At 34.1% G+C, this 18817-nt stretch overlaps 2 protein-coding genes across 2 annotated transcripts; one reads left to right on the top strand and one right to left on the bottom strand.

The window, feature by feature from the left end:
• Positions 1 to 1457: 1457 nt before the first annotated feature.
• Positions 1458 to 7620, bottom strand: TRIADDRAFT_54543 (uncharacterized protein; the record flags this gene model as incomplete). The annotated part of the gene is made up of 20 exons (XM_002110990.1): positions 1458 to 1664; positions 1766 to 1843; positions 2094 to 2207; positions 2351 to 2469; positions 2594 to 2736; positions 2863 to 2966; positions 3043 to 3108; positions 3223 to 3308; positions 3391 to 3498; positions 3618 to 3722; positions 3837 to 4024; positions 4138 to 4266; positions 4346 to 4502; positions 4605 to 4728; positions 4791 to 5048; positions 5143 to 5325; positions 5448 to 5489; positions 5884 to 5999; positions 6653 to 6741; positions 7505 to 7620. 20 exons carry the CDS (start codon positions 7618 to 7620, stop codon positions 1458 to 1460), a joined length of 2532 nt encoding a protein of 843 aa, XP_002111026.1.
• Positions 7621 to 9682: 2062 nt separating this feature from the next.
• TRIADDRAFT_54544 (uncharacterized protein) lies at positions 9683 to 13683 on the top strand (the record flags this gene model as incomplete). The annotated part of the gene is made up of 6 exons (XM_002110448.1): positions 9683 to 9983; positions 12037 to 12120; positions 12199 to 12348; positions 12543 to 12686; positions 12808 to 12935; positions 13588 to 13683. 6 exons carry the CDS (start codon positions 9683 to 9685, stop codon positions 13681 to 13683), a joined length of 903 nt encoding a protein of 300 aa, XP_002110484.1.
• Between the last annotated feature and the right edge of the window lie 5134 nt (positions 13684 to 18817).

The following is an 18817-nucleotide window of genomic DNA, read 5'->3' on the forward strand; positions in this document are numbered from 1 at the left end:
TTCAATATTAGCTTTGTAAAATATTAATTGATTTGATGTATCAATAAGTACTATATAGGATGAAATATGGCTCTAAGTTTCATCTCTAAAGCCTGGAATCAAATACTTAATGTTATAGGGATTGAAGTCGACACTTGAACGTTTACTATAGCTATAGTATACGAGCGATTCTCTTCAATGATACAGTTTTGTTCTGTTAAAATGATGTCGTAACAAATAATGTTGTGCAATAGTGAATTTGAGATTCCTTCAAATTGGATTCAATTATAACAGAAATTTACGTTTTTCTCACATACAATATATTTAAACGTTGCACCATAGCATTCATGTATTACTAATCTTTATATGTTATACGTAAGAAGTAAACTAGTAAAAATCTTTAATTGACACTATGCTACTCAAGAGGCTTTATCACATATCCTAGTTATGCGTATATATTTAAATTTTAGTAGACAGCTTAAAAATACCTTACTACTAGAGTAAAGTCGGATGTTTATAATGACTTTGCAATAATTTTTGCGTATTTGAAAATATTCGAAACGAGTACGATGGTGTTTATATTTGTAACAGCTTTTATACAAATTAACACATTTTTTTATCCACTGTATTACTGACGGTAAATATATTTTATGCATTTAAAGATAGGATTATATGTCTACCTTTTATCTTTACAATATACTATCAATAACTCGTTACAAATTCATCGAATTATGTTCACTGATTAACAGTACATACGAGCGTACAGTACAGTAATAAGGTTCGTGTTATATCAGCTTGCATACCATTTTAATGGAACACTGTAAGTCTCTTTGTCCATTTATTCTCTTATTCTGTCCATATGCACGATGTTAAATCATGAACAAATAAAAGACTATACTTGTGAGTTTAAGAAGATATCATGAGCAATAACGTTTAGTAAACTATGACGGACTAGTATTGCAGAGCCATTTATTAAATGTCTAATATTTCAGCTAGTAAGAGTCTAAGAGATTACTATCATAACAATACAGGAGGCTATTATATTTCTCATCGTTACAGATCTTGCGGTTGAGTAATCGGAAAGATAACAAAAAATTAAGGCGAATTTTTTGATTCCAAGTCTAACAATTGTAGATAAATGCAATGTTATTATGCTTGCTTCTTATCACGATGGTGTAATATTTACCGGCCGAGACTACAATAAGGTATCTATCAGTTTTTCATGAAACAATATAAATCTAACGTGACCAGCACTTTCAAGTATTATAGGGTAAATATGGTAAATGAAGATACAAAAATAGAAGTAGTTCCGTGATCTCAGATACGCTTACATTGTAGATTTCAATAAGAGAGCTAGTATGTTACATGCAATATCAGGGTCTTAAAAATCTCTGGCGATACGTAACACTGGGTAATTTCACTATTTAGGCAATCATCGTAATATCAATTTCTAAGGCTGCCAAGAGGAAACTAATAAGTTATTTCGTGATTTTTTTAGTATTTTTTTTAAAAACGTGATTGAAAGCCCATTCAATTGCCCAGATGGACAAAGGCCTCATATATCCGGTACAGCGGTAACGATTTATTTTATAGTACGCTTCTGGTGTTTGAAATCCAAGGCCCATTACATTAAATGTGGTATCGTACATCCCTTCAGCGACTTTGAAACCTTCCTTAATCATTCCCTGCGTATATAAAGAGTAAATGTATGCATGTCTTTGATTAATTTCATACATCATATGGTACTATTACGATAATATCACGGGTTTCTAGTTAAGATAGCTACCTGTTGAATAAGATTTGCAGCTAACGCATAAGTAACTCCTGTCCAAACTTCTTCGGATTGCACACTTGAGGTATCGATCTATGAGAATGTTACAGTTATTAATGCGCTTATGAAAAGGATTTATGAAAGACTTTAAAGACGGTACGTTATTTGCTAATACTTGCATCGCAATATCACTTATTAATGACGTGAAGTCGCAATTTTATTTAATACAGTAGCTGATTGGTAACATTTTCTGAATAGCTCCAATTTATGATAAAAAGCAGTGTATTTACTAGGCGTAAGCAGTTAGTAAAAATTATAATTAATTTTAATTATTAATAGTTACTTCGCCGTTAGGTTTCATGCCATTAACGGCTCCCCAAGTTCCATTCATGAACTTCATAACGTTATAGTCGAAAACCTTTCGTAGAGCTTTATCAACTTGACTTTTTGGAAAGATCTAGTTAAAAAAATTTTGATCATGTGGTGTATGATCGTTATAGTAGAGAATTTTATATACCAGCCGCAATATGATATAAGCTATTGGTGTATTCAATAACTATCTTGTGAGTTATTTCAGTTAATTATTCATTAAGAACTTACATCATCTTCATTATTGTTAACTAAACCGCAAGCTTGAAGATACCAATGTCCGCACATTTGATCAGCCATAATGCTATCAGAGTGATTACCTTTACTACTATCGTAAAGGTAGTAGTCCCCTTTACGTTTAAGGAATATTAGAAAAATATATTTAATGTATAATCTCAGCAATGCAAGTTTTAGTTGCAGCCAAGCATACAATTGTATTTAATAAATTCAAAACAGCAGATTACAATTTTTTACCGTTCCATAACTTCTGTTGAAAGGAATCGCGACCACGGAGTAAAATTTTAGAATATTTGGCTTTATCTTCTTTACAACCAATCAAGTCAGCTATTTTATACATGATATATAAAGCAGCCAGAAAGATCCCTCCGCAATACGCGCTAGTGACAAAATAAGCATTCTTTAAGACTAAATTTTTATATTTTTTATACAATAAATATTTATGCGTCGTATACGAGTACGTATTTTAATTATAATGTTAACAGCTATTAAATATGGGAACTAACCTAGCACCATACATTCGCCATACATCGTATGTTTGGTCTGCACCATTATTGTCGATGATACCATCGCCATCTGTATCTTGAGATATTGCGGTTTCCATTACGTGCTATATAGTAAGGGTAAAGTGGTATGAACATATTGGTTATTGAATGGTACAGTTTAAATGATCAATCTGAAACTACCTTTGCACATGGCCACATGTCTTTAAGGAATTCTAAATTTCCAGTAGCACAGTAATCTCTATAAATCTAATCGGTATCAAATAGACAAATAAATCATACGTTAACTATTTTTGAAGAGTGCTATTCCAAAGTATTCCAAAGTACTGCAATGAGCTGATAAAATACTTAATATCTATCGACCTGAAGCACAAATTTGGTATTTAAATCAGTCCAATCTTGCACATCAGATATACAATAAGCGTTAATTCGTTTCCAAGGTTCATCGCCTAGTAGATATTGGAATAAAAATGGAAAAATGCAAGTCAAGTGAAACCACTATCAAGTTTAGGAGGTATGTAGATTTTTTACATGGCTCGCCAATGTCATGAGGAACAAATCCGTATGATTTTCGCGGCTTTCTTAGTCCAGTCCACATAATTAATCTTAATTCGGGGTCTTCATGCATTATTGAGGCAGCTGGTAAGGTGATAAGTTTTATAATTAAAAATAAAAATATTCTAGCGTATATTGCGACAATTAGGTAATTTACTTCGCTAGCCGTTTGATTATATATGTATAATTATTAAAGCACTAACCGAAATCGTACTGTATGCTTAGCTCTATCATAGGCCACAATTGAGCCAGTGCAAATGATGCATAGAAATGTACATCGTAGGTATTATACATAAGATATTCATGTCCTGTAAAAGTGAGGGTTTCTAGAATTACTAAGTAAAGTGTATAGCTCAAATTCACAGATATAATCACATTGCGTAAGTAGTAATTCTCAGTATCATACTTTAGTTATATTCTACCTTCTAGGTAAGCAAAGCGTCCATATTCTTTATGTATTTGCTTCCCTTTGCCTGGTACTTCCTTCAAGCAACTTGCTAAATTGGTTTCATCATCTTCATCTCCGTCCGTTTCTGCCCAAATTGATCCACTGTCACTCATATAATATAATTCATTGAAAATAGCGGATTTATACCAATCTGGATAGGATCTATAGAAATAGAAGAAAGAGTCTTAAGGTATTTTCTAACATATTGCAACACCTTTAGTCTTATGATTAGTGTTATGATTCAATAAAGTGTTAGTGCTAAGATTATAGCTAACTCATTCTCCAGTATAGGAGACTGCCACTGATCGATTTTTTCTTCCCAACTTTTAACGTTTTGTAGAGCGTAAACCGCTAGATCGGCAGCTCTATGGCTGCCATTTGGATTAAAGAAGCGAGTATACCTTCTAGAAGAAGACATTAGCATAACACGGTGATAAGGCTATAAGACAAACACAATCTACAAATATAGCGTAATCTCTGTACCTCCGATACTTGATTTCTTTCGCATCGAAATAAACCTCTGGTTGATCCCATGTTAAAGCAAATTCCATTTTCGCTTTACCTTGCGGTTTAACAATAGCAGTTGTAGCTACAGCAGCTCCAATAATTTCACCCTTTTTTGATACTGGCGATTGCGTTGCTAATTGTAGTAAAACGGTCATAGAAAGTAGAATATTTATAATCTAATTTGCCACAGAGTAAATAGTTACCTTACAATCTTTACATAACAGAAGTTATTTACCTTTCGTATTGGAAGAGTTCTCCAATTTACCATGAGATAATAACTGTCTAGAGATTTCCCTTCCAGATCCTTTCGGATCGAAAGATACCGAATTTGATACAGATACTGCGGGGTAGTCTCCAGTCTACCATCAGATCTTAAATTAATTTACAAAATTTATTTATCCGATAATCTTTATTCGTTTACCTCAGGGCATTCTTTAGCGCATATTGTAAAAGTGCATGGTTGGAGAGAGGCACGATGATGTAAAAGCACTCCAGATATCTTTGAATTATTCATATTTTCATTGCTAGATCTTGTGAATGTTTCATTCTGATGTCCTCCAGCGCTATCGTGTTCGCTTCCATCTCCATTTTGAAAAGTGAACATGATGGATACTTCAATCTCGTCATCACTTTGATTGTCAATTTCCCAAATAAAGCAACCAACTGGTAAGCAACTATCCTATAAAACGTATTGTAATATAATTTGCATAATAAAATAGATTAATAGAATGTGAAAATTGTTAAATTTTATTGAAGGTCCTCGAGTAACGTACTTTATAATTGTGTGGTATGATAGGAGATATTTGACGACAAGTTAAAGTCACATTCTGGCCCGGTAAATTGTATGTTGTCCAAGCTCGTGGATACAAGGCACGATAAGTAGCTTGAGATCCATGGTATCCCCAAAACCAGTCACCCAGTTGAGCTGACGACGGACGGCATGGTGATAAGACTTGCTGTATATAAATATGCATATGTACACATAGCATGAATTGACTGGTAACGAGATGCACACTGTAGCTTTCACAAACAAGTCTACAAAGGTATAGCGTTTGTACATCAAATATTGCATTATAACCTGATAGGAAGGTTCGCCATTTTTACGAATAGATACTGTGAACTGAAATACAAGAGATTATTTTAAGTAGTGCTCCTTAGATGGTCATAACGAATCTACTATACCTAAGCATTATATTATTATACGAAATATTGCAAATTAATATTACTAATATCTGGTAAAATGTTTATAGAATAGAACTTTTATCAGTAAGATAAAAATCGTAGCAGTTACATCAAACTAGTCATGTGATAATTTTTATAGCTGCTATTATGTTTACAAATCTATAGAACGACCAGAAATATCCTTTGGTAATGAAACATCATTGAAGCAACAAATCGTTTATACATGCACTACAATCCATAAACCTAACAACGATAATTATAAATTTGCATTGCATAAAATTATCACTATTAATGTACAGTATAAGAATTTCTTCTTGAAATTTACTGCTTACTTGATCAGCATGTACAATATCATAAGTATACCACCCCGGTCTTAGCTGCCATCTGCAAAATTGCCCATTCCAACCTCGCATGATAGTTCCACATCCAAGGCCGCCAATTGGCACTCCTTAAAGGTTATTAGAAATAATAAGCAAGATCATCTACGAGTAATTAATAAATTACACAGCACACTAGGAACGGCTAAATAAGTACTAGTGCAGAGTAAAATGCAATACTTCAGTTGTTTTAAATACCTACTCATCAATAGCATGCAATTCTATGGAGATATTACTCCGGTATAACTTTACCAGTATACGATATCGGTTTAATATAAAAAGCTCTATCTAGCTAGCCAGTATTGCTTAATTGGTTTAATGATTTTGTCTCAAACAGTTGATCCATTCTTTCACATGATGCATTTACAAGATAGTTGTAGAAATGCATAATTGAATTTAAGATGTAAACGATGTTCTGCACAGCAATGATAAGATTGTATCCTCATACTGTACAGTAGTTTTAGTTTGGTTTCTGTCAGTAAGTGATATCCATACCATACTGTTTACACTCTAATCTAGACTAATAGTGAAACTCTACAGCAGCAGGTGTAAACATATCTTAAGGTATGATTGTACATATATACAAAACTAGTTGTTTAAGTTACCAAGTTTATATCAAGATAATCTAGCTGTGAACTTTCTTTTAATTTATTGCTTTGTGATGAATTGCTAATTGGTGTCAGCCTTTAAGGATTTTATGATTGCATCTCATGTACATACGTACCGTATAAACGATCGACTTGGCGTTTCCCAAATAAGTCGATGAAGGGCTCACGAGAGTGAAATCGGTTATGTAAAATGTACATACCATACCTTTTTCCGAGTAAAGAAAATTAGCAGACAGCTTAGATTTTAGTTTAGACCGAATTATGGTACTCTACGCAATAAGATTGGGGTTCATTCTAATGCAATTGATTGCGAGACAAGCTTTTCTTATTTAGTCGATAATTATAAATAATATGCTATCGAATAGAGAAACTGCAGATAGAAACTAGCTGTTTGGGTCAGAAATATTTATATGGTAATGGCTAGCTCTAATAATTATAATAGCTTATTTTCGATACGCTGTTGAATAATATTATGAATCAGGGTTTAGCGTCTAACTATACAAAAGTTTTGTTTTATTTTCAAGTAATTAGTATGATCCGATATGCTAACTTAATGCGCGCGCACATTAAAATATTCTTCTTTCTAGGATGTCTACTTGTCTCAAGTTAAATCGATATTTGTAACGCAAAAATGATAATGTATTTAAATTACACGCGCTAGGCCGAAGTACAGTACTGCCATTTAGAGCAACAATGTAGATAGATAATTTTATTATTTATTCTTATCTATTATTAATACTGTAAAGACAACGCTCTCGGTAATATTCGCTAATACGTACAATACATGGCATATTTACTCGTATATGTAAGTTCGATCAGAATTTAACGAATAATTCGTAGCACAGTCATAATCAATTAATTAATATTATAAAGAAATACATGGGGTATATCAATCGATGCTGGCTAAGCAAATAATTGTAATTAATTTTACATTCGAACGGTATGGTTATTGATTTTACTATCGCTACCTGAGACCCATTTTGAGGCTTACTAATACTTGTTTCGGTCGGACATCACCGAACCGGAAAGCGTCTTGCTTAAATTTATGATCTAAGTTGACTTTCCAGCCATAATGGCCAGCCATTGTCCTCGGTCTTTTCGTCATTTTTCTGCATTAACTAATCTGCGTATAAACATAGGAATAATATTGTTATCATTTTATCGGTATACAGTACCTTAAGTCAGTATACAATTAATTCATTATAATAATTGCATTAACGATAGGCATGTAATAATTTAATTAGGACTTTATTATGATTCCTTTTCAGATATAGGATTCAAATCTCTTTCGGATAAGTATAGTATTTATGCAGTGATGGATAAGGATACAGCACTGTTTACAAATTGGTAAAAGTATATCTTTTATGAAGATACTGGATGAGAATTTCAAGGTAGCATTACAGTGCTACATAGCCCATTCTATTTCGTCCAAGACCTGTTGTACGGGTGTATGAGCTCGTAGTTTCATACTCGTGCAGCAATGTGATTTACGAGTATATAGTACAGTCAGTATACCATTACTTTTAAGCACAAAGTACCTTTTGCAAAGTATGCATGTAGCTTCTATGCCATACTACTGTGTACAGACAGTTTACAGCTTTTCTATAATTAATTACAATTAATAACATTCATGCAGGATTTTAAAGAGTGGCGGAAGCTATACGCGTCGACAGACTGATTTGTAAATTCGGTCGCAGAATAATTTCGTATATTACTGTACGATTGAAATATTAGCTGTTTCTAAGCTATTTTATTACATTCATACGTAATAAGAATGCTGTATCTTTATTATTAACAGTAAATTGAATCAAGATAGTAGAAATAAGGACTCATTCGACAATACCATGCAGTCTATAGGACAGTAGAACAGGTTCATCTATAGCTTTGTATCTTTTGTATCAATTACAACTACAACAATGCAAATGGGATACGGTTCTAGCTGTTAGTCTGTTACGACATTAGTAGATCATGAACAGTACTGCATAGACAGCATAGGGTACGGTATTCTATTGGTGCATTTTATAATTTAGTTATCAAATAGCATAAATATGTACTAGTCATCCTTAAATATACGAACATAATTTTCAGCAACCAGCCCAAAGATGGTCCTAGTTTCTGATTTCCGATGGATCGAATAATGCAAGTCCTATGGGGCGGAGTACAGTAGTATTATACTGTACTGTACTGTACAGTACAGTACACTGATCAAGGCTACTTTCGACAGATTGTCTTCTACTGACCATGGCAGTACTGTATGAGGGAAATAGCGGGCCTACAGTGCATAGTACTGTACAGTTAGTCGGTCTATTGGGCAAACCTACAGTACTTACACAGACTAGACTCAGGGTCTCTTACACAGTGACAGTGCTTTCCTAGTCAAAGTCTTTGAAAGACTGCATTTCTAAAACTAAAAGTTGGTCAATCACTACGGTATAAATCAGACATTGAGAAGGTTTTGCTGCGCGGATCCGTGGATTTTTGCTCGTTGTCAAGGTTAAAGAATTCCATTTTATTTGGGATTTTGCTTACTAGTAAAGAAGACAAAAACTCTGGGTCCAGTGATCGTCTAGCTATTTTTCCATTCTCATTAGACTTTTACTGTACTGTATACAGTATTATTAATGAAGGTTTCCAGACGTATTTCTGATACTATTTTACCATTACTGACTCGTTCTACTAGTGTAGTAGCCAAATACTGAAATAGTACAGCATTCGCTTGAGTGATTGATTCGTAAGGAGTGAGCAATCAGTGAACAAACACTAATTATATAGTATATACGTAACATATACCGTAGATATACATTATATAGTATACTGTGCTGTATACTGGTGATTATCATATTATCTGTAAAATCGCTTTAATATTACTGCCGGTGAAGTACATACAGGCTACGTTGTTGTACCTTAATGCTACAAACTGTAAACTCTTTCACTGTAGCGTGGTATAGCATCAGTTTTGAAAAAATTAATTCAATTTAATTTACAGGGATCTTGGGATCTCTGAATTTTTTTGACTGGATTGATTCCTTTTTCTCGGTATGGAAGACTTGGTAAAGCGGTATTACAGCATACTTAAACTTGGCTTAGTTTTGCTACTGTAGAAAATGTCTCCTGTGGTTGATTTACGTCGTCTTCCCTGAAACGAGATGATCGAAGTCAAAGCGTCTCTGATCGGTCGAAACGTGTATGTAGCTGGAGAGCAGTTGCATTGCATTATAACCTTGACAAATGTGGCTCAATCGGACAATGTTAAAAGTACTATCAACTTGTTCAATAACGATAATAAGGATGATACTGGAGTTGAAAGATTAGCTTGGTCAACTGCTCAAATTCATTGTCAGTGTGTTGTTAATGAATCTCGGATTAATGTACCCCAAGAATACAAAAATACTCAGCGTAATTCAGATCAAGCAGTAGATATTGGTACTTACTTTGCACCAAACCGAGGTAAATTTTTTGATCTACTTGACTAAAACGTACGTACGCGTATATTTGTATGTTACATTGTAGTTCAGCTTGCATTGCTTAAGTAGTTGATATTGCATTGCAAGGATCAAGGTTGCGTGTTGTACTGTGATACTCCCTTTAAAATAGTGCGTAAGTTTGGGATGAAGGGACTTTTTGTTTACGGCTTTATGCACATTTACCGTACACAGGAAATAGGATTGCCTTTTACGTAGAAAATAGTAATTATAGCAATTGAAACGTTATTTTTAAACTACTAAGTGAGGTAATCGCCCTAATGCTCTCTATATTAATTAAAGAGCGTGAGTGTAAAATATAGTGGTATTGCACTGTACTATACTACTTACTCAAAGAAGAAGCAATAACTACACTGTGCGGTAAGCTTTATTGTGGACTAGTCTACATTTGTTAATCAAGGTGTAGCACAATATTGGATATTGGTTCTACAGTATAGACGTAAATTGTAAGACATTTACAAACGCTCTTAATGTCATTAATACTGTATGACTGAATAAGGCACGGTGACTTTACTTAACAGCTGCTGATTTATGAGGTGGTGAATTCATTATTGTACGATAACTATCTTCAAACGAATACTGTACATCTAGTTATTTGAAGCCATACGTATACATTTTTATCAGCATACCTATGAATGCTGTATATTCTACACTGTTTCATATACACCGATTCACCGCTAATTGTTTCATTAGTACGTAAAAACGAAGCCTAAAGCCGTATTTATTAATAGATGCTGTTCCTGTTGCAGTATTTTACAATGACATTTTCAGCATGAGACCTGAATGATTGTACAGTACAGTATGAATTACCGTATGGCATTGTTCAGGCTTTCGTCCCTCGCATTTTTTAGCAATCCCTGTTTGTCTTCATTTATACTATGCAATAATAATAAATAAATCTTAGGTAGAGAGCACAGATTCTTATAAGATATCTTAAGACACCATACTATTACTTCAACAGCTATTTGATTCATTTAACTATGAAGCACTTGTTTAGTCTGCACTAAATGAGGACTACTTTTATTTTTACTATGCCCACCATGCATTGTACTATTTACATACTGTACATTTGAGTAGGTGTTACATCTTACTTTTGCTACTTCATACAGTACGATAACTTTGCTGTGAATTATATAATTGATCGAATCATCGATTTAACCAAATATAATTGCGTTACTTATACCGTTTCTACGAACTTTTGTAATAGTTTTTTGACAGATACGGTACAATAATAATGATGATGTTCCCCTATCTAATGCTTGATTTTATTAATTTATTAATTCCAATACCAAAGGCTCATCCATATGGAAGTTGTTATTGCCTAAAGGTATTGTTTGAACTGCAACACTATGACTAGTGCAACAGTAACATTACAATGTAGCTTGCTTTCACCGCAACAAAAGCGATGAAGAGGAACGCAGATTATGCCTGATCCATCATACATTAATTTAACTACGTAATTTTCTATCTCTGTATCGCATGCCACTTGCTATAAGTAGTAGTATACTATAATAGTAAAGCATAATAATTTACGCTGAACACTGCAAATTCAATTTGCTCTATTCTTAGCTGTTTCATTACAGATTTTCATGCGCTATTTTCAAGTAAGTTTACTATTGGCTGACTTTCTTTATAACTATATACTATACTAATATTGTAGTGAAAACGTGATAAATCTGAAGTATGATAACAGTACGGTAGATATTACGTTTAGTAACTATAAGAAACGAGTTAGCAGATGAATATTTATTCCTGAAGTATTTCGCTTCCTTCATTCACAAGAACGCCTATATTACAGCTCTAGCTTGGCTTCCGCTAGCTATTACTCCTTAATTAAATATAGCTTTCAGTATTCCATTCATGGAATTCTTTGGCTTACAGTAATTAAACGCTTCCAGTGGTTGTGTGCGTGTGCTGCATAAGCTGTCATATTTCGAATTTCGTTAAAGTGTAATTCGATTGTACAGTGTTATATTCATGGTGTGCATACCTAAACAGTAGCTGACTAATTTCTGTAGGTGATGCTGGCCATTCTGCTTACTTAAGTAAACCACAGGTGTTATGTTGTGACTTGATCCTGGGACCAGGTGTTTCAAAAACATGTAAGTAGCAAGTGACTATTTCATTTAACCAATAGTAATACTTGATATCACTCATGGCTATCTTGACTTTGTATGTAGTTCATTACGTAGAAACATTACCTTATAATTGTCCTCCGTCTTATCGTGGTAACAATGTTAAATACGCATACAAACTGAGCATTGGATTCCAGAAATTACATTCATCTATGAAATTGTTGAGAATACCTATGAGAGTTATAAATATCAACGGTAAATATTATGAATACGTAAGGTAGTTGCTTACCTAGTACTGTAGTGTAATGTCATATTAAAAGGTACAAGTGGTATCATTATAGTGATAGTGATATTTTAAGTTGATCATAAGTATTCCGAAAACGTACATGAGCTAGTTAGTGTTGGCTACATTACCATAAACTTATTCTTTGGCTATCACTATCCCATAGGCGTAGATGATATGCAACAATACATGGAAACAGAACCTACGGAAATACCTACAAATCCATTTCTTAGCCACCTTAAGAAGGAGAGTTCCTTTCTTGATAATGCTCTAGAAGTACTCTCAATTCAAGCTTCTAGACGAAATTTAGGTAGGACGTTTAGATTTTTCAGTCTGCATTTGACAATTTATGATGTATTTATTGTTTTTTTATATTTCCATGATATTACTTTATCTTGATTGCTCATTTTATTGAATTATCATCTCTTTAGGATGCTATTCTATAACTAGTAAAAGTGGTTTGGTTGGTAAATTTATCCTCTATAAAGTAGCTTATCGATTGGGAGAAGACATTGTAGGCTATTTTGATTTTGCTGAGGCTCAAGTCAGCTGTTTACAGGTTTGAAGTTGATATTATATGTGATAATTAGTCAATACTCTCTGAAATGTTATCTGATCAATCAAACCCTATGTACTTTCAGTATACCGTCGTTTTACAAAGTTTGGAGGAGGTCAGGAAAGAGTGTTTAAAGCATAGTTCTCAGAGTCGATCCGTAAACGCCTCATACTCTAGATTTTCCGAAGCCTGTATATCTACTGTAAATACACATTTTATTCTGCCAGTTCCTCTGACCGTAACCCCTGGATTCGATAGTAGTCTTGGTAAAGTATCACATATTATTGCATAATCATTACTATTGGTAATTATCTAACTAAAGTGTTGACTACTTACATATCAATTTTAGTAACTTTACGCTGGAGGTTGCGGTTCGAATTCATTATCAGTGTACATGACCTAGCTAACAGTGAATACAATGGTAGAAAACACTTACCAGACGAAGCATGGCAAGGGCCTAGTGAAGTTGAAACGGAGTCATTAATATGGGACCTTCCTATTGAAGTTTTAGCTACTAATCCTGTACAGGCTTTTCCGACGGTTCCGGCACGTCTCACAGCTAATCTTTTACTATAAGTATACTATTCAGTCGCGATTAAGTACTGATAAAATACTGTCTATAATAAGTGTATATCAATTTAATGATTATTAATAGCAACAATTGGTTTTTCCGACTGTAACGTTAGAGCTTTATCTCATTTGTAAGCATGATTCTGAAAAAACTAGCTTAGATTTATCAAAAATTATGTAGCTTCTTCGTCTTCTAATAGGATTTATCTTATCTTAAATAATGATAATTACAAAAGTAATACAGCGTATTAAGCAATTATTAAGCGTTTATATTACGGACTGTACTGATACGTATAATGTAATGAAAGTCTCAGCTAGCATGCTTGGGCTTTTAAGATGTCTAGTTAATGAAATAAGCGAAGCTTAATATAGGTTGAACATCAGCGATACTCTATCATAGATGTTATGAATACTTCTGATCGAAGAATAGTTGCAGTTGTTTTATTGTGGATGCAAAAACGATCATAATCCTAGCTGCTTTATTATCTTATGCTGCAGTAGGTGATAGAAATTTTAATATAAACGGTTGATGCTCTCGTTTAGGGCATATAGGAAGCGACGAGCTCTTGTGTAATGTATTTTAAAGACTTTATTATCGTGATATATAAAAATTTATGCTCTACGTATTTTGGCGAATGCTTGTATAGCGTACGAAGATATTTAAAATTGCACTGTTTGCATTAATAAAAATAATAAGATCTTCCGTAAGTTTTCGTTGTCTGCGAATATGATTGGTTTCAGTATCCTCCACATTACGGTTATCCATAAACAACAATAGAAATTTCAAGACAATATAAAATAAACACTTCTGAGGTCACCTTGTTACCTCTGGGCATCAATGGCTATACTATACGCGCATACCGCTAGTTATATTTTAAATATTACTTCATAAACGTAGCAAATAATTTATTATTTCTACTATTACTACATAATTTTTAATACGTATCACAATCAAGTTTGAGAGCAAAAAATTCGAAGTGATCGCATTAATAAAAAGCTTGCTGTTCTCGAATTTAGACTGCTGCACATTCGGAGGGGTACCATGATTAATAACAGTTGATTTTGTTTCTTTTGCCATCTAGTAAACGGTAGAGGAACCTCCGCTCTGTAAGTTTACCACAAAATTGGTTACGGTCATTGTAATGACTAGTTTGTTACATTGCTTAGATAATTCCTTTTGTTGATTAATCAATTATTAATGAGAGAATGAGTTTTATATATACTTAGATTTCATAATTAAGATAGAACGTCATTACCTCAATTGCGTCGATTTCTTCCTCTGTCAATAACTTCCTTGAATAAGTTGCATCAACACTGATGGTTGACGCTAAAGTCCTACTTGAAGAAGGAGTGACTGAAGGGGAGATAGCTGCCGATGGTTTGTTACCGTTGGATATTTTTACAGTAGTTTTACCTATTAACAGTAAAAAGCAAGCGCTTTCTTAATCATTAATTAATTAATGTTTGTCTCGTTCTAATGTTGAATCGGTATGATGCTGATGGCAAGTAAGGTCGATTGAGTACACTTTGGGATAAAATATGAACCGGTATATGATATATCTGGATGTTTGTTGCTACATGAAAAATCGTGGTTTCTTCGTTTTAACTAATTAGTACTAGGATGCTGAAGTAATGACCTTCTTTTCAAAGTCATAGTCTAGTAATAGTATTCCTGTCTGCTGCGTAATGTACAATATGATACTTCGGGACTGATACGCGTATACCGTATTTGCACAGTTTATTCACAGAAGTATTACACATGTATGATAGAAAAATGTTCCACTCTATATGTTCTGTATATTTCGAATCATTATGCTACAGCAAATTTCATTTTTACTACCATTAGTTTGATAAGAATTATTGACACCCCTGGATTTTATCGTGCTAGTACTACTAGGAATCTCTTTCTAGTACAAGTATAGTAATTGAGTAACAGATATTCTGTCCAGTACCTTCTTTTTTCTAATGGTAGGTTTAATTACAGCACGCGTACCTTATATCTACTATAGTAGCTATTGTAATTATAGATGTAATCCAGAGATATACAGCAGAATGTGGACTATAATATTATGATGATATGCTTATGCATAATTGGAACATTTAAGCAGCGAGCATACATTCCTACAGGTGATGCAATACTGTGTATGCAATATGTTCGAATGATTGTGTCGATGTGAACGTTCCTGTAACTATGTAATTATAGTTATTATTAATTATTCAGCTAAGTGCTAATAACATTACCATACTGCTCATTGTTTGACCTGAGGCTAAGTATTAAAATATGTCAGATTACAAGATTAATGTATTGGTAATGGTAAAAGTCAGGAAGATTATTCCGTTAGGGTTAAATGATATTTTGGATCAGTTTATCCGAAGATTTGATCCTGATAAAAATGCACTGTAGTGTTATACTGTACATACTATTGTATTGTATGGTGTACGGTACTGTACTGTATATCATAGGCAATCATGGTTGGTTTCATGACGATCACAACAGTACGTATAAATCTTAATCTGTGTTGTAAAAAGAAATTTGTTCAGTTACTGTCATCAGTTTTAGTGGTATGCAAATGTATAATGATTGTTTTACAGTTATTATATCGCAGTAAATATAATAGATTTTATTTATAAGCGTTTAAATCAAGTACACGCCAACTTGGCATTGTCCAGTACACAAGATGAAGTTAACTTAACGTGCTACCCATCACATAGCAACCTACGTAAGCAGGAATGTTGCAGTCAACAGAGGTAGATTTTATTCAGGAAATACGCATGCAAGCGTATATGCAGTAAATATTATTTACATATAGTTACATTGTATACCTTCATCAGCGATTAGCCTTCTTCGATCAGGAAATTTTATAAGAGGAACGCGCGATTGGCGCGTTTGATAATTTCGCCATAATCTAATGGAGAATCGACCAGCAGCCATTACAGGCATCACTATACCGTACTGTATTAAATTTACAGTAAATGTCTGTAATACTGTACTGTACCGTAAGTTGGCCTAAGTTGGCTTGGTGATCCACTGGACCACTAGAACTGGAACGCTCCTCAGACGGACGGACCATGCATATTACAGTACAGTAAATGGTACTAAAAAATGTTAAAAAATAGTCACTCAGTGTGGATTTTCCGAGTCTGTTTTCTAAATCACTCGTGCAGTGTTACAGTAAGTTAATTTAATAACATTTATAATCTAAAGTTCCAATTACAATACAGTACTATACTGTAGAGCTTAGTAACAGCCAATGGAATACAATGTACTGTAATATTACTTTACTTAGAAAAAATCAGTTAATTCAGAATGGACTATCTGCATACTACTGTAAAGTACTGTACTGTCATAACCAAGCGTTGGACACAATCTGTTGACTAAACGTCCGTCCGTCCAAAGGAGTATCCTGTCTGTGTTATTCTTCTCGTACAGTACAGTACAGTACTGTACAGCACTGTGGATTTTCTGTACAATCCGAAATCGACACCGAGTCATACAGAGTGCTGTACACAAATCGTGCCATCGGAGAATTCGACTGAGATCGTGTCAGCATTTATGACGTTGTGATAGAGCGTGACAATATGGCTATCTGAAGAAAGGGTAAAGCCTGCTTCTGCTTTTTGCTGAGCACGAATAAGAACTGTGATCTCTTGTGCTAAGCAGGCTGTTTGGATGAAAGGAGACGAGAGTTCATGGTTTGCGTCATGGAGGATACTGTATTATACTGTACTTTACAGTCAGCGAAGCACTGTCTACGAGTGTACAGTACTGTACTGTACACTGCTTTTGCTGAGCTATTTGTACCAGGTGTTCTATGGATGTTATTAGTACACGTGCACATACAGCACTTTATACTTGTATATCAACTATGGAAAGTAGCGTGCTTACGATTCTGCATTGTGTGCAAGAACCGGAAGCAGCAGACGCTACCTATCCCATGTCCCACTGTACTGTACACTGTACAGTACAGTACGTGGTACTGTACAATACAGTGGAGTTTTGTTATTATTATTTTTTCTATTGTTATTTGTTAGCCAAGTACATGTACAGTACACTATACTGTATGTGCAGTACTGTACTGCTGCATGCACACGATAAAATAGCATTCAGTAGTACTGTACAGTGTTTATAGTCACTGGCGCTCATGTCATACTTTGATTTATACTCTGCACTGTTTAGTCGTTAGTAGTGTTTTTAATTTAAGTCATATAGTCAACTACAAAGTAGTTCGATTCTGCTAAATTATAATCCTCTTATTAGTAGGACGAAAGATACTATTAGGGAAAATCGCCACCACAAGGAAAATTATCTATAAACTACTCAAAGTATGATTTTAATGATTGCAAGATGCCAAGGCGGTATGATGCAACAATTTTCGTTGACTTCTTCGATCATTCGACGATCCTTAACGCTATCGGCTGTTGTTCATCATCGATTGCGTATAGGTTGGTTTATAATGTCGGTGCTGATGTCTGTGAAAGCATATATAAGTTTAATTATGATTTACCCATAGCTTATAATTTATTTACTAAGATTCTTGTTTATGCAGAGATGAAGTTGTGGAACTGTATACAATAGTATTCTACTTTATTATATTGTTCTCAGTACAGTACTGTACTGTACAGTGATGATTTTCAGACAACTCGATGTGATCCTAGTTCGGATCTTGTAGACTACGCAATTTCTATCAAAGTAATGTTTCGATTCTCTGTAACCATATTATAATTACATATCTAGTTTAATGTGAGTTGATAACATAACTGTAGTACAAGAAGTTGATCCCAAGAAAGTATTAATATAGCACGGAGAAACTTATATCGACGAATATCGATTTGTCACAACGGTTGCACTGTACTAACTAACGTAGGGTCGCGCGCTTAGTAAGCATTTCTGATTGTAGTAGCACTATATCTTTATAACGACTACGTAAAATGTTTGAACTAGCTCCTAACAATCTATCGAACCTAAGGGTCAACATGGATATTGAACCTAAGACTAAGAGTAGGAGATGTTGATGATAATAGTTAATAATGCATTAATTAATTCCTGTCAGAAGTACAAATTTACAGTATAAGAGCTGTATGCCAGTTGAAATAGTATACAGTACTGTACGGACGTTTGAATCAGGCAGTTTCGGATTTGAATAAGATACGCATGGACTACCGTAGATAGCTAGAGCTATATTGTATCATGCTCGTTCATGTGTAATGTGGAATTACATGCACACAGTTGAACGATTTGATTTCACTGATGTATCTACAGTACAGCTGGCTAGTTCTGTCGTTATGTTATGACAGGCAGACGACTATTGGTTGTC

Source organism: Trichoplax adhaerens, genomic scaffold, assembly GCF_000150275.1.
Source record: "Trichoplax adhaerens TRIADscaffold_3 genomic scaffold, whole genome shotgun sequence".
In the NCBI taxonomy this organism is placed as follows: Eukaryota; Metazoa; Placozoa; class Uniplacotomia; order Trichoplacea; family Trichoplacidae; genus Trichoplax; species Trichoplax adhaerens.